General features: G+C 56.2%; 1 protein-coding gene across 1 annotated transcript in view; it reads left to right on the top strand.

Moving 5' to 3' along the window:
• Positions 1 to 19,623, top strand: part of TBC1D22A (TBC1 domain family member 22A) — a 312,609-nt gene that overhangs the window by 17,418 nt on the left and 275,568 nt on the right. The window contains 4 exon segments of the mRNA XM_034644032.1: positions 10,934 to 10,976; positions 10,978 to 10,991; positions 12,020 to 12,360; positions 17,584 to 17,760. Of these exon segments, the coding sequence (XP_034499923.1) occupies positions 10,934 to 10,976; positions 10,978 to 10,991; positions 12,020 to 12,360; positions 17,584 to 17,760 (575 nt within the window).

The raw sequence follows: 19,623 nt of genomic DNA on the forward strand, positions 1-19,623 counted from the left end.
GCAGGCAGAGGGAGAAGCAGACTGCCTGCTGAGTAGGGAGCCCGACTCTGACTCGGGGCTGGATCCCAGGACCCTGGGATCATGATCTGAGCCAAAGGCAGACACTTCATGGACGGAGCCACTCAGGCGCCCCGTAGCTTCAAGTATTTGTGATGGTATTTTCCTCCTCCTGTCGTGGCATTGGGCTGTTTGATGGGCTGGAGGAAGAGCACAGAAGGCCGCCTGTTCTGTTCGGAGAGTGAGCCTGCCTCCGCCGATGGCTGCCGTCTGGCCAGGCGAGCTGGGAGTGCTGCGGGTCATTCCTAGACATTGCTGCTGTGGTGTGGGACGGCCTGCGAGGATGCGGTGGCTCTGGGTCCCGTTTTGTTTTCTCTTTAAATTGTGCTTCCTCTTGGAGGAGTTTTCTGTTCCAAAACCAGTCACTAGTGGGATTTTATGTCTCGACCAAATGTGGCTTCATGGACTAGCCTGATTTTCAGTGGCTCTGCCGGGATGGGTCAGGCCAAGGAAATGCAGGAGCAGATCAGAGGGCGCTCCCCTTCTATCCGGTTCTGAGAGACCATGGTTCCACGTGTAAAATGCTCAATCATTCAAATATTTGTATAACAGAAGCGTTAAATGTCGTAAGCATTTATTGGATGCCTGCTGTGTGCACACCTAGGGGGCGCTCTGCAGTTCCTGGGACAGTGTGGGTGGGCGAAGGGAGGGAGAGGCTGGTGGAGGGTGGAGGCGACCTCAAACTGGACCTTGAAGGACCATCAGTTCCTGTAGGTCCGTACTTGGTTGTGCGGGTGTGCTGTAGACAGGGCCTGGGGCTGGCCTGCTTGGCAGCCAGGTGGCTGAATGAAGGCCCAGCTGAGGAAATCGTGGACAGGAGAGAGAAGAGCGCTGCCAGCAGGGACCTGACTGTGGGGGCTGGGCTGTCAGACAGGGTGTGCTGCAGGCCAGCACTGGCCCCAAGCTGGGGTGGTGTTGTGGAGAGGCACGGGGAAGGTTCCACTTGTTCCCCAAGGGCAGCAGGAAGACCTTGCAGACTTCGAGCTGGGGAGTGACGCTGTCCCCTGACTGGCAGAGCCGAGACCAGAACCAGAGGCATCAGTGTGGGACAGTGATGGAGGGGAGGGTGGAGACGTGGGAAATGGTTCAGGGTTTAGGAGGATGTGGACATTGGCTGAACATGGGTGGCATGCTTCAGGGAGGAGAGGAAAGGGGGCCCTCAGTTTCTTGGATTGCCGTTCGTGGAGATTAGGTCATGGAAGGAGTTGGTGACCTGATCAGGAGGAGAAACTGAGCCCAGATCCAGGGTGGTGGGGACAGCAGGTGGGTTTTTAAATGTCAGACGCTGGCAGCCCCGGGAGGGCCAGGAGCTGCTGGTGGGAGGAGGTGTGAGGGGGTGCAGGAGGCAGGGGGCGCTCGTTGGTCTTCTGCCTGCTCGGTGGGGGTTGTCCCAGGGCTGGACATTGTGAGAAGTGGGCATGAGGTGTGGCCACTGGGGCAGAGCTGACTTCTGCGAGGTGGGGAGTGTGTGGCTGACTTGGCGGTGGTGCCCGGAGGCAGCTGTTTGAGAACCCTTTACCTGGAGATGGTCAGGAGCATCTGGAGAGAGCGTGGTTTCCTGCAAAGTGGGAGGAAGGCGGGGTTGGGGGCTTGGCTGTGGGGAGTGGTGGTCAGGAATGTGTGGAAGAGTCTTAGGAGCCTCCGGACAGGCTGGCAGGAAAGGGGGTACGCTGGCATGGGGGCGGAGAGAGAGGTAGAAGGCGGTCAGGAGGATTGAGGGAAGATGGGGCTCTGGGGTGGCTGGCCGCCACGCTGTGTGCTTTCCTTGCTAATTCCAAAGCCTTCTTTCCTCTCGCTCGTGTCTTCTGTTTTCCATTGTAAATACCCATCGGTTTTGTTAGGGTTGAGGTTTAATGGACATAGAACGTTGTATGAGTTTCAGACGTACAGTGTAATGATGTGATGTGTGTATGTCGTGAAACGATCACCACAGCCTGTCCTTAACCTCTGTCACCACACGCGGTTCAGATGGTTTTTCTTCTGGTGAGAACGTGTAAGGTCGTCTCTCTCAGCTGCTGTCCAGTCTGTGACACAGTGTTATTAACCGTAGTCCCCACGCTGCACACATCACTTCCCCAGGGCTTACTGTCCTAAGTTTGTGTCTCCTTCCACCTTCACCCGTTCGCCTCCCCCCTGTCGGACAACCACCAGCCTGTCCTCTGTATCTGTGAGTTCACACGTTGCTCTTCTCACGAGAAGAACACGTTATTGTGAACGTGCGCATTTCCAAGCTCTGTTTCGAGAGGCTGTCCGTGGAGCAACTTGCCGATTGACTCCACAATTGCCTGAGTCTCTGCTGGGTTCTGGGGGCTCCAAGGAGCGTGACAGCAGACAGACCCCATCCCTTTTGTGGGGAGCTCATGACCCCGTGGGGGCACTAGTCGGCCGAGAGCACGTGGGACAGGCTGAGCGTCACTGCCAGGCATGGTGGCATGGCTGTCATTGCTGGGACAGCTCGAGAGACCCTCCGGTCTGGGTCTGTGGGGCCACGTGTTCCTGCAGTTGCCTCCATGGGGCCGAGAGTTCCAGACTCCAGTGTGGGTGGAGGGATGATGGAACTGTTTGCTGTGGTGATAATGGTGTTTCATGCATTTTCCTCTGAAGCCCTCTAAAGTTCATTTCCTTGGAAAACTTACTTCTGAATATTTTATAAACCTGGGGAACATTGCTGTGTGTTAGAGCGAGCCTAATGGTAAATCAGTCGCTAATTGAGTTCATATTTCAGAAAAGTGCTGTTGAGCGCAGAGGGGGCGTGGAGCTGTCCGCGAGCCCAGCTGGGGAGGCTGGTGGCCGCAGTGGGGGCCACCGACCTGCCCGCTGATGCCACGCGACCGTGCAGGTGAGCACTTCATCCTAAGTGCCGGCATAGATTCTTTGTTTCCTTTTTGATGCTTAGGACATTTCCCCCTACTTTTCCTCCTCTCACGCTTCTCTGTGTCCCTCAGGGCTGCTTTCAGCCCCTGCTCCTCCAGCCTTTCACCGAGGAGCAGAGAGCCGTCCTGGTCCCCGGCCCATCGGTTTTGTTTCCAAGCTGGGGCCTTGATGTTGGGGGGTCCTAGTTAAGCCAGGAAGCGCAGGAGAGGCCTTGCAGCATTCCTCCTTCTGGAATTCTGCCTGTGACTTTGTGCTCGAGTCCCTCTTGCTTCTCCCGCTGCTGTGCTCACTCGTGTTCAGATGATCGCCCACCATCACAGGAGCCAGCGGGGCCGGCTGTCCCTGTGTCCCTGGCTCCCCGGCGTCTCTCCAGCTCCAGGGTCGGCCTGGCCTGCGGCAGGTGCTCAGCCAGAGTTTGCCGAACAAAGGGTGCTCTCCAAGGGGAGGCCAGGCTTGAGCACTTGGCCGTCCACAAGTGGGCCCTCAGACCGTCTTAGATTCTGGTTTCTGTTACACTTTCCCCGCCTCGTGTAGTAAAGGCGGTGGGGGAGCGTCCTGAGGAGCCAGTGGTGATTGGTCAGGGGCCCTGTCTCTCTTCTGTGGGCCTCCCCCGGCTCACCGGTGTCTCCAGCCTGTCCTCACCTGTGACCCCCTCCGCCTAGGGGTACCCCTCGCTCCCTCCTCCTGCCTGTGGTGAACCTCAGCTTTACCGTCTTCGTTGCCTGCCTTCCCTTTCCTCGTGGTGGCGTTCCGGTGGGGGCTCCCGTGCCTTGTGCAGGACGGGCGTGCTCTGATGAGAACTCGGGGGGTGTCGTCCGGGGGTCCTCTTCGGGGCACCATCCCCGGGGAGCATCTCTCCACCTGTCCGTCCCTGGCCTGCCCTGTGCGGTGCTGTCCTTGGTCCGGGCGCCTCCCTCTCACCTGGATGGGAGCCTCTGTGGGGCCGCAGAGTTGGACCCCATGATGCTTCATGAGTTCTCGTGCATTTGTTCCTTCATCTGAGAGTCCTTCCTGGCCGCTTGGTTGTGTGGTCATCAGGATGGAGACCCGTCCTGCCTGGAAAATGCAACTGTGGTCCCCGCTGTTGCTTGCTGCTAACGAATGAATCCTTCTGAAGTTCCGTGGTCTTAGTTTGGGGCGTGATACCATGTCTGTCATTTTCACTTGAAGCTACTGGAATGTTTTGTTCTGTGCTGGTAGCATCGGGGACTTCTGTCATTTGGGGCTACAAAGGTGGACTCGGACCTGCTTAAAGGTCTGTCGGGTGATGTTGGTCAGCCGGTTGTTTCTTGCAGAAGGTCTGCCTTACCTCAACCTTGGCCTCCCGCGGCACGGGCACCTTCCTGGACACCTGGTCAGGGAGGAGACCGTCCTGCTTCTTCCCCCTCCCTTCCTCCCTCCCTCCTTCCCCTCCTCCCTCTCTCACTCCCTCCCTCTTCCCCTCTCCCCCTCCCTCCCTTCTCTCCTTCCCTCCCTTTCCTCCCTCCCCTCCCTTCCTTTCTGCATCTTTGTAGAGACGTCATTTACATATCCTGTTTCACCCACTCCAAGTGTGCAGTTCAGTGTTTTCAGTCTTTTTGCGGAGTGGGACAGTCATCACCACCATAGTCCATTTTAGAACATTTGCCTCACTCATCACGCAGAGGAGCCCCCCCCCCATACTCACCAGCAGTGACTCCCCATTCCCTCCTCTCTTGGGGCTCCACTCATCTGCTTTTTGTTTCTGTGGATTTGCTTATCCTGGACATTGGCTTATTCATATGTGTGGAATCATATGAACTGTGGTCTTCGTGACTGGTTTCCTTCACTGGGCGCGATGTTTCCAGGCNGTGACTGGTTTCCTTCACTGGGCGTGATGTTTCCAGGCTTCATGCACGTGGGAGCAGGTGTCAGCCCTTCACTCCTTGTTGTAACCTGACAGCATATTCCAGTGTGTGCCGAGGCCGCCCATTGATGGACCTTGGGACTGTTTCCACATTTTGGCTATTATACGTAATGCAGTGTACTTTTTTTGTGTAGATATATGTTTTCATTTCTTTGGGTGTATACCTGGAGTGGAAATACAGGGTCATGTGGTAACAATCTGACCTTTGAGGACCCTCCAGCCTGTCTTCTGAAGCAGCTGTGCTGTTTTATATCTCCGTTGACAGGGTGTAAAGTTTCATTTTCTTTCCACTCTCCCCAATACTTGTATTACCTTTTTAGTTTTTGCCGTCCTTCTACGTGTGAAGTGACGTCCCATGGTGGGTTTAATTTGTGCTTCTCTGATGACTAAAGATGTTGAGCCTTCTTTCGGCAAGGTTTCCGTGTCCAGCGTAACCAGGACTGGGTGGGCTGGGGAGGCTTCGAGTCGGCAGGAAGAGTCCTTGAGGAGCACTCCATTTTGTGGCTGCCTGGGTGCCGAGCCCTGCTCTGGCAGCCGCGCAGGGAGCACGCCTGCGTCCTCTATCCATCATGAGGGATAAGCTGGCACACGTACAGTGTTGAAGCCATCGCATCGTTTTCCTGGACCCAGCTCCCCTCCCCCCCCACCCCTCCACTCCCATCACTATTCTGAATTTGTTTTCATTGCCATCGTGCACTAGGATTTTTGACCACTTGTGCATGTATCCAACACGATAGATAGCTTCACTTTCTATAAATGACGTCATACTGTGCATATTCAAGTTACTCTTCAGTGGTAGGCTTGTAAGTTTACTGATCTGGATTCTTGTAGTTCCTTTGTGTTTATTGTGGTTAGTATTCTAATATATGTGTATGTTCCACTTTGTTTATTCGTTATTCAATTGATAATGGACAGACGGATAATGTGAATTCATTCTTCAGTTGATAATGGATAAAGGGTTTTCTTAAATTTTTTTTTTCATTTTAGTGTTGGCGACATCGCTGAACCTGTCTCCTGTGTCCTTACGCAAGGGTTTTTTCATGGCGTGTGCCTAGAAGTAGCATTATGTCATGTGTATCTGCTTTTCGTAAGGAATCACTGGGGTCCTCTTTAAAGCAATGAATTACCGTGGTGTTTTCAAGCAGCACGATTTACTAAAGAGTTTATTGGTGGATATTTTTTAAAGAATGATTTCACTATGTGCAATGAGGTGGGCGTGTTAGTGCCACTTATCCTTTTAAATGGTTTTAGCTTAAGCCTGTTTTTCTTTTTAGCTATGCAACACCAGGTAAAAATGCAATTTTAATAAGATAAAATGAGACGCCTTTTAGTCTGAGCTTGAACTCTGCCGGCACATTTTCTGCTCAATAAACACAAGTGGTGTGCCCATGAAGAATTAATGCGTTGGCGCCGTCCTGGGAGGGAAGGGCCCGCAGTATGTGGGAACGCTGTAGGACTTGTGGAAATGCCTTGCGCGTAGAGGGCAGAGGCCCGCTGCCTGCTGGTTTGGAGCCGTATTCGTGTACTGAGACACGAGGGAACGGCGCAAGCCAACAAGGTAGGTGCGTAATACTGGTGAATGCTGTCTGGAGGTCACTTGGCAGTGGTCACGCTGCTGCCATTTATGGCTCTCTCATTTCTTACACGTTCTTATTCCCAGTTCTGGGACGAGGAAGCTAAAGTCTAGAGCGTTTACCTAGGCCCTTTGGTTCTTAAAACTGGAAACATTCTACCAAGGTCAGGGAAGCCTCCAAGAGATTTCTGGCAACGGACCACGACAGGGGGGTTGTGCTTGACCTCTGTGGGCTGATACTTTTTCTTTCAAACAGCAGCAACAATGACAAACCCCAAAACCCTCCTGGATTCTGTGGGTCAGACTGGTCACAGTGGGATGGTGCACCTCTGTTCCATGGTGTCACTGGGAAGGTTCAGAGGCTGGGATGGGAATCAGAAGAAGGCTGGTGACTCAGGCCTGTCGCGGTTGATGCCGGCCGTCAGCTGGGACCTCCCTGAAGATGTTGGCTCTAGTGCTTCCATGTGGCTCTCCACGTGGCTGGTTTGGGCCGCTTCAAAGCCTGGTGGGCGCGTTGAAAGAGAGAACCCAAGAGAACCGGGGGGAAAGTGCGCTGTCTTTAAAAACTTACATCTTCATTGAGATTCACATGTACTTGAGTTCACCCATTTAAATTCACGTACAACACCGTTTCCTTGTTTAACTGGTGAAAGTCAATGGTATTGCGATATTTCCACAGACTTAACATCACCACAGTCAACGTTAGAATATGTTGGTCCCCTCAAGAGGAAGCCCTGTAGTCTTTCACTGTCACCCCAGTCTCAATCCTTCACCCCAAGCAACGACTAGTCTACCTTCTGTCTCCATTGTAGACATTTCATATCAATGGGATCATAGAATAGGTGTTTTTTTATGACCGGCTTTCCGCACGTAGTGTGATGTTTCCAAGGTTCTTCCCCGTTGTAGCATGGGCCAGCGCTTTATTTTGTGGCTGAGGACTATTCCGTCAAATAATATTCTAGTTTACCATGTTTTTGTTCTCCTAGAACATTATAAATGCCAATTCATTTAAAAAAATTTTTATAAGTAAACTTAAAGGTTCTTAGGAGTTGGGAGTCCAGTGTGCTTGTCTTTGCCTGCCTGGTACTCCTTACAGCACCTGTCACAAAGTGGGGACTATCAAATGTCCGTTAAATTTTGCTGAAGCATTTTAGGATATAAAAAGGGACATTTTCTGTAATTAAATTGTTGTTCCACAGGCACAGGCATGGAGGAATGAATGGAAAACTGAAAAAATGCCCCGTGTAGAATAATGTCATGTGTATTGAAGACGGTGTCTGCAAACCAGTAGGGAAAAGGATAGGTGTTTAACCAATGGCATTGGAGCAGTGGATTTTTTTTTTTTTTAAGATTTTATTTATTTATTTGACAGAGAGAGAGGCAGCGAGAGAGGGAATACAAGCAGGGGGTGTGGGAGAGGGAGAAGCAGGCTTCACACTGAGCAGGGAGCCCGATGCGGGGCTCGATCCCCAAATGTTGGGATCTGACCTGAGCCAAAGGCAGACACTTAACGACTGAGCCACCCAGGCGCCCTGGAGCAGTGCATTTTTTTAAAAAAAGTTTTCTACAGTCTGTAGCAAAATAAAATGAATTCTAGGTGACTCAAAACTTAAGGGTGAAAAATAAAACCACAGAAGTGTGGAACTAGGATACAGTTGGAGATTTACACCATCTCAGTGGATCTGCTGGGCCGAATGTTCGTGTGCTCCCAAAACTCGTGGGAAGCCCTAGCCCCCAGAGTGAGGGTGTTAGAAGGTGGGGGCTCTAGGGGTGGGGAGGTCCTGAGGCGGGAGTCCCCTGTGGTGGGATCAGGGCCTTTATAAAAGAGACCCCAAAGAGCGTCCCTGCCTCTTCCGCGGGCTGAGGACGCTGCAGAGGGCAGCAGCTGAGACCCTCACCAGACACCGGATCTGCCGGCACCTTGATCTTGCACTTCAGCCTCCAGGACTGTGGGGGGTAAACGTCTTTGTTTCTAAGTTGCCCGTGCGTGGTATTTTTGTTAGAGCAGCTGGAACGGACCAAGACAGTTGGGGGTGGGCCTTTTTGAGGAGAGGCCTGTGTGACGCGTTAAAGTGAGGTTGACTTAACCACAGAAACCTTTAAGCTTCCATAAACCAGGGAGATGGAGTTGTCACCTGTCTGCCCCCTCTCTGTTCTCTCCCGGTTTTCTGTTGCTGTGTAACCAATCAGCACACCCCCACTGGCTTATGATACACACTTCCTGTCTTAGGGCTCTGGCTGTGGAAGTTTGACGTGGGTCTTGCTGGGCTCAAATGAAGCTGTTGGCAGGGTTTTCTGGAGGTTCTAGGGAGAAGGCATTTTCTTAGTCTGTCCGTTTCTAGAGGCTTCCCACAGTCTTTGGCTCATGGCCCCCTTTCTCCATCTTCACAGCCAGGAGTGTAGCCTTGATCGGAGCATTCCTCATGGTCACACTCTGGCGCAGAGGGAGGGAGGACTTTTAAGGACTCGTGATTAGATTGGGCCCACCCAGATAATCCAAGCCACTCTCCCAGGGCTTCTGTGTTTGGTTGCATCTGCAAAGCCCCCTGTGCCGTGGCAGGTGACACACTTGCAGAGTTAGGGATCAGGACGTAACATGTTTAGCTGTTATTCTGCCAACCGCACTGCCGGAATGACAAAGGTTTTTACTAAACAGCGAGCAGAGGGTGAACACCCCCTTAGAAAAATGGCAAAGGGTCTGAATAGGCAGTTGCCAAAAAGAAGGAGCACAGGTCAATGAGTGTTTAAAAATTGCTTCACCTCACAAACAGTTGAGACACACGACCGGCATTGAGACCCCTTTCCTCCCATGAAATTAGCAGTGACATGCGGTCTGTCCACGTGGCTGCTGGGCACGTGGATGGACCACCAATGGCAGCGAGTGTCACAGTCCATGTTGTCAGACAGGCTGTGGTGTGGTTACACGGTGGGACAGTGAAATGAGCGGTGGTCCCGTCCGGGGAGGGGCACAGGCTGTGATAAGTTGTGCTCATTCTCTTGTTATGACTTTTATTTCTTTATTTTCTAAATTATTTTTCTATTACTATGACTTCTAAAAACTTTAAAAATTGGAGATAATTATAGATTTACAAGGAGTTGCAGTGAAATGAATAGAGGAATCTCGTGTGCCCTTCTCATGATTATGTTTTTAAATTGAATACGGAGCGTGCATTTTTTGGTATGTGTCAGTACATGCAGGGTAAATAAATGCATGTAAGTAAATTGAATAGTAATGATATGGGGAGGTAGTCATGATGTATTGGTTAGTGAAAGAGGTAGGATTTCCTTCTGTTTTTAAAAATTAAAACATTCCTCTGTGCACAAAACGCCTCTGTGTCTGCATTCCCTTTAACGAGTGGACACGCCGGACGAGGTCCCGCATCAGGGTTCCAGCCGGAGTCTCTTACATGGGGACTGTACCAGGTGGTCTCACTGATTGTGGCTGAACTGAACCGGGGTTTGCTTATTCTGGCCAAGGGAGGTGGGCAGCTGGACCCGCAGCTCTTTCTCATCTTCCTGCCGAGCCGTGTTCTCAGGTGGTTTTATATCTCCTGTTCGTTTCTCACACGTGGTGGCATGAAAGGCTGGGGAGCCTCTAGGCCTCACACCCCTGTTCCAGGCAGGAAGACAGAGAGAGCCAAGGGCCGAGGGCGTGCCCGCTCAGCATGGCTCCTCCAGGCAGACAGGGAAGTCTGCACTGCTGGTGACTGTCCTGCGCTGGGTCACAGGGCCTCCCCTGGCTGGATGTCTCCCGCGGAGGAAGGGCTGTGGGTGTGGTCACTCAGCTGACCACCCTGGTTGTCTGCCACGGGGGTTATTTTGTTCCATCTGTTTTCCAAGTTTACTCTGATGAGCAGAAGACTATTTTTAAATTTATTTTTTATTTTTTTTAAAAAAGAATTTATTTATTTGAGAGAGAGCGCGCGAGTGGGGGCAGGGGCAGAGGGAGAGGGAGAAACAGGCTCCCCACTGAGCAGGGAACCCCACAAGGGGCTCCATCCCAGGACCCCGGGATCATGACCTGAGCTAAAGGCAGACGCTTCACCAACTGAGCCACCCTGGCACCCCCAGAAGACTTTTATAATAAAATCATTAAGTCTTTAAAAAATACATTTATCTCCCTTTTGTGATTCTGCGTTTCGTCTTTAGACAGAATGGTTCCAGATGGGCCTTTCGAGGTGGGCATCTCAGCATTAGTTTGTAGCGCTGCCAGCGGCACACGGTCCGAGAGCAGAGGCCGCCTGAACTTGGCGATGCCCCTGGCTCCCAGCTCCCAGCAGCCTCGTCGCCAGCGGCGCCTGAGGCCCTGCTGATGCGGTCAGGGCTGCGGCTCCCGGGGCTGAGGCCCATTTGCAGGGCCGGTGAATGCCCCATTGTTTGTGTGGTGCGGGCTTGTATGGCGCCATTCATCCCTTGTGGCAGCCGATGGAGGGTTGCTTCCCTTAGGCGCGGGGTTACTGGGAACTGGTTCTTTTCCCGAGTTAGTGGGCGGCTCTTGGGGAAGCCGAAGAGAAGCTAATCGGTTTTCCTTTCTTTTTAAACAGCATCCAGCATGTGTATGGCGCCCAGCACCCCCCCTTCGACCCGCCTGTTACACGGCACGTAAGTGAGGCCTGCGCTCAGGCTGCGTGACGCACGCTCCTGGGGGCTGTGGCGACCTGCCAGCTGCTTGGGAGTCCTGAGGGGAGGAGAGTGGTCTTCCCTTGAGCAGACACGTGTCAGGGCCTCACACGGCTCGTCCTCTGGAGAAAGGCAGACGAGGAAGCCCAGCCCGAAGTGGAGGGGCCTGTGCAGGGGAGCACGTAGCTGGCACCCCCTTAGCTGGCGGGGGAGGGCCTGGCTCCGGGCCCGTTCACGGCGGTCAGCTCGCTTCCCTTGCCCGGCTGCCTGGGGCTCGCTCTGCCCCGTGTCTGGGCTCCTCCACCAGAGGCCTGCAAGAGGGTGGTGTGGCCCCGCGGTCCGTGCTGGCGGGTGTTACTGGACTCACCGTCGGGGGCTCTTGGTCCAGTGTGCTGTATTCGAGTCCATACACCGAAGGCCTAGGTTGTGGGAACAGCTGCTCCTGCTCCAGCCCGACCCCCACTGCTGCCTCAGGAGGCTTGCAGGCACCGGCCCATGTGGGGTTTGGGGACTCTGTTGAAGGCCGTGACTGTGCGGTGCTGGGCTTCCTCCTAAACGGCTTCTGTCACCCAGCAGGGACTGCTCAGCGAGACTGCCCCTCGAGAGCCTCTCCTTCCTGTCACTGAATCCTAGGGGTCCTTTTTTGTTTTTTTTAAGTCTATTTATTTATTTGAGGGAGAGTGTGTGCGTGTGTGCAACATTGTGGGGGGGAGGGAGGAAGGAGAGGGAGAAGCAGAGCTGAGCAGGGAGCCCGATGCGGGGCTCAATCCCAGGACCCCAGGATCACAGCCTGAGCCGAAGGCAGACATCTAACCGACTGAGCCACCCGAGTGCCCCAGGAGTCCTCTCTTGGATGCCTCTTTGGGTTGTGTTTGCTCTTCACCCTCAGTTCAGTTGAGGCTGAAAGCTCAAATGTGCACCTTTCATCCAGGGGCTCCTCTCTGACCGGTTTTGGGGTGAGTCCTCTCCAGCCTCCGAGAGGACAAGTAAAGTCTGCCTTGACTTTGCAGCTTGCTCAAGGCCGCGCCCAAGGCTCCCACCACACCCGTGAAGGCCAAGAGAATCAGCACCTTCCAGGAGTTTGAGAGCAACACCAGCGACGCCTGGGATGCCGGCGAGGACGACGACGGGCTCCTGGCCATGGCGGCAGAGAGCCTGAACACCGATGTGGTCATGGAGACGGCCAACCGTGTCCTGCGCAACCACAGCCAGCGGCAGGAGCGCCACAAGCTGCAGGAGGCGCCGGGCCCCGAGCAGAAGCCAGAGCCTGTGGCAGAGCCTCCTTTGGTCCCGAGCGGTGACCTCCGGCTGGTGAAGTCCGTCAGCGAGAGCCACACGTCCTGTCCTGCAGGTGGGGCGGGGGTGCGAGGAGATGACGTGCAGTGCTGAGAGGGAGAGGGGCTCCAGTCCTTTCTGCATGGGAGGTTACAGGGGTTCCATCCTGTTTACCGCAGGAGATCATGCCCTTGGGAGACCTTGAGGCTGTGATCCTCATGCCCACAGGCCTTCCCAGGCCGCAGAAGCCGTGGACTTTTCTTTGTGTCCCCAGCGGAGTGCTTCTCTCCTCCAGGAGGAGGGGCGTGGTGCACGGCTTTCGTGGGCTGGCTGTGAGGACCCACAGTGAGCACCAGGCCCCGGGCGACTGTGTCTCCCTTCTCAGTGTGCCCCAGTTGTTCTGGGGGGGCCATTTCCAGCTGAGGGGCCAGGCCAACTGTGCATTCAGAGGCTGCACCTCCTTCAGCTTCCAGTGACCACCCCCACACCTGGGACACCAGCACATGGTCTCAGAGTCTGTAGCCGGCAGGGTCTGAGGTGTGGAATCACTGTGTTCAGGTCATAAACTCAAGGATGGGATCGGCGCATGTCTTGTACCCCAGTGCCTGGCGCTCAGTGGTCCTTCTGGAGATGGCTCTCGGTAGTTTTGCTCTTTTGGTTTTGGGGGGTCTGTGATGTAAAACAACACAGTTACTCGGAGCCTCTGGGATGGGTCAGGCACAGCTGTCAGGGCTTGGGGTGCCCCAGGGAAGCCCCTGGCCTGGAGCACGCCTCCTGGTGAGAGGGACAGACACTGACCTACGCGCGATCAGTAAGGAGGCCTGGAGCGTGTGGGGAGGTGTCCAGAGCAAACTGGACCTGGGGTGTGATCTTCAGTCGGACCATCCAGACGCCCTACTGAGAAGGTGACACGTGAGCATCAGTGAGGTGAGGGAGCGAGGCAGGGGGCACGGGCGGCAGAGGGGCCAGCCCATGCAGCCACAGACTCACGGACTCCCCCTCCCAGGGGCTCCCCCCGGAGGGAGGACAGGGCTTGCCCCTTGTTTACAGAGGAGAGGAGAGGGAGTCGTGCAGCCTCAGCTTGCCCTGCTGGGTCCCACGGAGCTGGCGTTCATCCCTCCGTCTAGTTGTCAGAAACCCTTCCCGGGAGCTGGCTAACGTTTGCAACATCGCAGGTCTCTGTAGGTGAGAACGCTGTGAATTAGTTCCTTTGACCAGTTTTCATATTGGAATCTAAACTATTTTTCTCTAAAATAGGCTGAACTTCAAAGTATTTGAGCTTAAAAGTGAGAATCAGGTTAGGGCTTCTGCGAGGGGTTCGGGGATCCCCGAGACGACTCCGCTCATGCTGACTGCCCCCCGCGTGCCCTGGCCAGGCAGTGCCCTCAGCCCTCATGCCTCTTCAGGTTGGCAGGTGCCCTGCTTTCGTCTGCCCTTTGCGGTGCCCCACGCCTCCGGGGCCTCGGTACAGCCCCTGAAGCACCTGCCATCCGAGCAGTTGCTGGGGGGGCCTCAGCACCCCTGGAGGTAGGGGCCCACCTCGGCTGAGCCGGGAGGGTCTCGTTCTCTCAGGCCGTGGGGCTGCTGTGGCAAGAACCACGGGCCGATGGCGTGCGAGCAGCAGGTTACGTCTCACAGGTCTGGAGGCTGGAGGTCTGAGGTCAGGCCGCCAACACGGTTGGGTTCTGGTGAGGGCCCTTTTCTGGGTGCAGACAGCTGCCTTCTCACAGTATCCTCACGTGGGGGGGACTAGAGAGGGGGAACAGGCTGTCCCGTGACTCTTCAAGAGCCCCGATCCCATCAGGGGGGCCGCACCCTCATGACTTCCTGTAAGCCTGAGGCCCGTTGTCCCAGCGCCGTCCCACGTGGGGTGGGACTTGAGCATACGACTTAGGGGCCACGCGGCATCCAGCCCATGGCCACGTGTGCACTTGGGCTGCATCCAGCCAGGGTGGGGAGCCTTGGGGTGGCGTCCTCCCGTAAGAGCCAGGTGAAGGGTGCTCAGGCAGCTCGTGCTGGGGGAGGGGGCCAGTAACCGCGTTTGCCTTCTGCCTCCACCGGCCTGCTGACTTCAGCACCTTCCCTTTGTGAGCTCCCCGAGTGGCTGTGTGAGCAGCCCATGTCGTGATAGCGGCTAGCGCTTGTCCATCGCTTACTGCGGGGCAGGGACTGTCGCGGGCCCTTGTCACGAGGAAACCCCTCCGACTTTGCAGCCGCTCTAGGAGAAAGCTTACGGGGGAGGTATGGGGAGGTCACGTGGCCCACCCAGCACGCTGAGTGGTGGGGCAGGGGTTCCAGTCCAGGGCGTCTGACGCCAGGCCTGCTGCCAGCCGCTGGCCTCACCGCAGAGAGCAGGGCCTGTTCCCTGGTGATTCCTCCCCCAGGGACACAAGCTCATGTTTTAGGACCTTTTCGGTTATATCTGGGGCAGGGAGTGTGTGCTCCTGGCATGAAGTGGGCGGAGACCAGGGTGCCTGGCCCCACGGAACTCTCTGGCCTGTCCATGCACAGTGCTGAGGGGGAGAGGGCCGCTCTGGAGCCTGAGGTAGCCTCTCAGGGAGCCGACCCCACGGGTGGCTGGCAGTGGTGGGCAGAACTCGGGGGCCTGTGTTCAGTTCCCTTGGTGGCCTGTTAGTCATGGGGATGGCTTACTCGGTGTTGGTGCTAAGGCGACCGTGTCAGTCCGCGTTCTTGCTGGACTGGGCCTGGTGTGGATGTGTTTTGACTGGCAGTCTAGTGGGGGAGACACGAGCGTTACGAGTCTTTCACCTCCGTGAGTGGGACGGAGCCTCGGAGCGGTGGACGGGACCCAGAAGCACCCGGAGTGAGAAGTCCCAGTTTTGTCTTGTTGAGGAGGGCCAGGGGCGTGTCAGGGAAGGGTTCAGGGCAGAGGTGATGTCTGTACGGTCGGTTGCCGGGAGGGTGAGGTTCCAGGCTCAGGAGCTGAGGCCATCCCAGGGAGGGGCTGGTGGGCGGGGCCGCTGACTGCACAGCTCATCCGCGTGGTTTGCAGGCTCCCCGAAGGTGGGGTCCTTGTCCCGTTACCTTTGGTGTCCTGTGTCATTACACAAATGTCGCTGAGCTAAACCGAGTTGTCCTCAGGGCCTGGGGACCGCGGGCTCTCTCCTCCTCCATGCCCTGCCCCACCCTCGTCCCTGCATGGGCCCCACGGCCCAGGACCAGGCCAGGCCTCTGTTGAGGTGAGAGACCTGTGAGTGCCACTTCGTGTGATTACTCGTAGGAGCAGTGTGGTGTCATTTGGAAAGTTCTGGATGCTATGTTTCACGGGGCCTGGTCTAGTTAGAGCGTTGCCTGCCTTTGCCACTGCCGGCATTTGTGTCGGGTGCCGGTCCCTTTACGGTGTGCCACTGTGGGGAGCTCACGTCACCCCACGTGGCGTCCACAGGGCCTGCTACCTGCCCTTGCCTTTGACCTTCACCCTGGGTAGATGGCGGCCTGAAAGTTCAGGGACACTGCAGTGGAGTCTCTCAGGCTGGCCTTCCCCGTGCCTCCTGCTTACCTTTCGACTGTCCTGACTTTCTTAATCAGCATCTGAGAAGCCTGTACCTTTGTACCCGAAGTCAGATGCACTTTGCTTGGTCTATGTGCCACTGGCATGGTGGCGAGGCTGCGCCTTTGGCTGCGGAGGGCTCAGTGGGCGTGGCCAGGGGAGGACTGGCTCTGTCGCTGACTAGGACCGAGCTGCAAGTGGGTCCTGGGTGGACACTGGCTGCCCTAGAGGGGGACGCTGATGTGTTTTCCATTCACAGTAGCAGGGAGACCTGGATGTTGACCTTCCGGCTTCCTCGGGGTGGGGGTGGGGGGCATGACCGTGCCTTGCAAAGCCCCCGCCCCCGGTCCCAGTTTACAGAGGGACTGGATGGGTGCTCTGCTCAGGATGAAGTGGTCCTTACGTGTCGGAATAGATCACACCGATGCTGTCTACGATGGCAGAGAAGTGAAACCCAGCAGGCTGGGTTCTGCGGTAGAACGTGGGACCGCTTCTCCTCCCCATCGTCTTTCCTGAAGAGCCACGCTGCACAGCGCCTAACAGATGCTGACGGGGGGAGGATGGGGCCGAGCGTCGCTACCCCAGGCCTCCCAGAGTGCAGGCCGGTGGGGAGGCCTCCTGCAGGTGAGGGGTCAGCCCTGAGGAGGGGCCCGGAGGTGCTCTCACTTCGACGCCCACTTCTCCAGGCTTTCCTGGAAGCTTAATTGGGCCACACTCTGCCCAGAGGCCGTGGGCCGCCTTGCTCCTTCGTAGCCTGAGGGCTTCTGTGTGAAGCCTTTCCCGGGCCCTGTTTTTAGGGTAACGAGTTGGCTCTGCAGGGAGGACGGAGCCGGTGGGAGTCTGCTGGCAGCGGCCGGGAGTCAGCATTTCTTCACCTTGTTTGTTTCTCGTCCCATCTCCTGGGGTTGATTTTTCTCTTGACTTTAAATTGCAGGTTTGGAAGATTTGACCATTTGAGGGTATTTAGACCTGGGGGCGTACAGCCTGTCTCTGTCTTTTGCTTGCGGGCCTCTTGTTGGTCCCTGGTGGCTCTTTCTGAGTGACCGTTGGGCCTTGGGCCCTCCCCTGTGGCTCCTCCGGTCCCGGGTTCCTGTATTTAATGCACAGTTTCACCTCGGCCCTGTGTGTCCCTGTCGCAGAGTCGGGAGGGCCTTTGTGCATGGCGGTAGGTGGCGGCTGGGGGGTGCTGGGCAGGCCTGCTGCCCGCTGCCCCTCCCCTGCTTGCAGTGGGCTCTAGCTCCCTGTGCTTTTTCTCTGGGTGATGGTCTCTGCCCACCTCCCTCACGGGGCCTGGGGAGAGCCAAGCGGTGCAGAGTCCTCAGTGCCTTCGTGGGCTTCACGCCCCTCCATGTGTGACTCGGTGGCTTCCTTCCATGCTCAGGCCCAGGTGAGCCCCACAGTCACCGTCATCCCTGCTGTACGTCAGCAGATCCTTGGGGGTGTCACCTGGGCAGACTTGCTTTGGGGGAGCCCTGACTGTTGGTGTGCCCTGAGGTGGTCTGGCGTTTTTTGGTTGTCATTTTGCTTTCATGTGGGGCGTATCTGTTTTCTCAGTGAATAACAGTCTATCAGTCAGGCCGGTGTGCTGTTTGGCTGTTCACTAGTTTTGCTTTATTGTCCCAGTAACGCAGGTCTGCCCTGCCCAGTGACGGGAGTGGGGGACGGCTGTGGCACAGTGGCATTCACGAAGGGAAAGCGGCGCAGGGGGGAGCCTTCTTACTGGGGAACGTGGCGGTTGGGGAGTGTCCAGGAGGCCGTCCTCACCCCCTGCTCTCTCTCTCTTCGCAGAAGGTGCCAGCGACACTGTCCCTCTGCAGCGCTCCCAGTCTCTCCCACACTCGGTGACGGTCGCCATGGGTGGGACGTCTGACCCCAGCGCCCTCAGCAGCTCAGCGTTAAGTGAACGAGAGGCCTCCCGGCTCGACAAGTTCAAGCAGCTTCTTGCTGGTCCCAACACAGACCTCGGTGAGTCCCTGCCGGCGGGGGGTGTGCGTGCCCACGCTCCCTCGTGTGCTTTACTTTGTCAGAGGGTGATCTGTTTGTGCTGTCCTGCCAGCGAGTCACGAAGATGAGTTGTTTGTCCTTTGGTTTACTTTAGCTGTGTGTTGGGGATGGGCTTCCGGGCCATCGCTTTGGTATTTTCTGTTCTGTTTTTCTTAATGCCCCAGTTGAATTCCTTTGGCTTCTTGGAGCTGCCCTGGGTTTGCTCCTCAGGGCCAGCCAGGTTGGCGTCCCTGCTCTTCAGAGTGTCCGTGGGGGCATGGAGCTGGCGACCAGTGTACTGACTGCTGCTGACTTTTACACCTTCCTCGGTGTGTGTAAAGTGTGTGACAGTCCGTGAGCACTGCAGAGAGCCAAGGCGGGGCTTGGGTGGGCAGGCCCGCAGGGGACAGTACAGTCACCAGTGTGGTTCTCGTGGGTCACGATAGCTGTGGGGCCGCTCTGCCGCTAGGCTCTGAGGCGTGTGCTCGCCTCCAAGTCCATCTGCTGGAGTTCCCCTCGAAGCTACCTTCTTTCCTCTGTACGTCTCATCTTTGTGGAGTGCCGTGCAGCATCGGGCATCTTGCTGGATGCGGGAGCTCTCCAGAAGAGGGGCTGTGGCCGTGCTCTAGAGATCACTCATGGTGCAGGGGCAGGAGCTGGGGGGCACGGAGGGCTGGCGCGCCTCAGCGGCAGTGCCCCGCTCGGCCAGCAGGTGGCGCGTGAGGCACGCGAATGGGCCGCAGGGCAGGGAGGCCAGCGGAGGCGGAGCCTGGCAGAAGCTGAAGGACAGGCCCTGGGAGGGGGCAGCTCCCCCTCTGGGTGCAGAAGGGGTCTTTCCCGCGGGTTTCTTGGTTTTCATTTCCCTGATGGTTTTGCGCCTGCACGTGTAACACGGTCACGCAACATCAGAGCATGTTTGGTAAACGTGTCGCTCTCCTCCCCCAGCCCTGGGTTCCCTCCTTCACGCGATTCCGGCGTCTTCTTCCAGAGACCGTTGACGCACATGACGTTTTAAACTTTTTGTTTTGATGTAATTGCAAATTTACGCAAAAGTTGCAAGAATCGTACAAGCAGCTCCTATATTAATTCACCAGTTGTCTGCACTTTGCCCCATTTTCATTCTGTGTGTGTGTGTGTGTGTGTGTGTGTGCACGTTCGTGTGCTGCATGTTTTCCCCTAACCCTTTGAGTCGGTTGGAGATACCGTATTCCTGGACCCCTGAGAGCGTCACTGTGTTTCTAAGCACAGAGACACTCTGTCCGCACAATCACAGGGCCGTCATCAGAGTCAGGACATTTCACAGCGAGATGGTGTGCTTAGCTCCTCCGCGGTCCACATTCACTTTGTGCCAGTCATCCAGTGACGTCCCTGTGTCTTTCTCCTGGTCCGTGCTCCCCGGCAGCCGTGCACCGTGTTCTCGGGCGTTGGGGCGTTTGAGGGGGGCAGGCCAGCTGTTGGGCGGTGCCCCTCAGCGGGGGCTGTCTCGTGCCCTCCTGACGAGATTCGGGCCGGTCGTTTTGGGCAGGGATGTGACCCACGAGGTTTGTGTTGTCCGTCATCGTGGCGGGAGACCACGGAGCTGGTGGGTCCTCACGTTCAGGAGTGAACGCCCGTGGCTGGTGGAGATGGCGGCTGTCACTTCCTGCACGGGGTGGGGACCGTCTTCCTGTGTACCTCCGAAGTCGTGTGTGGAGAGACGCTTTGGGGTCTGCTCATGTTTATGGTCTGCTTGCTTTCTCTACACGCGTGGCAGTGCTGCTCTGCCCCCGTGTTAAACCTCACAGGTCTTTCCCGTGCTGGTGCTGGAGACCCGCCCGGCCTGTACGGGGCTGTGCCGCCCAGGTC

This window comes from Ailuropoda melanoleuca, chromosome 15 (assembly GCF_002007445.2).
Source record: "Ailuropoda melanoleuca isolate Jingjing chromosome 15, ASM200744v2, whole genome shotgun sequence".
NCBI lineage: Eukaryota > Metazoa > Chordata > Mammalia > Carnivora > Ursidae > Ailuropoda > Ailuropoda melanoleuca.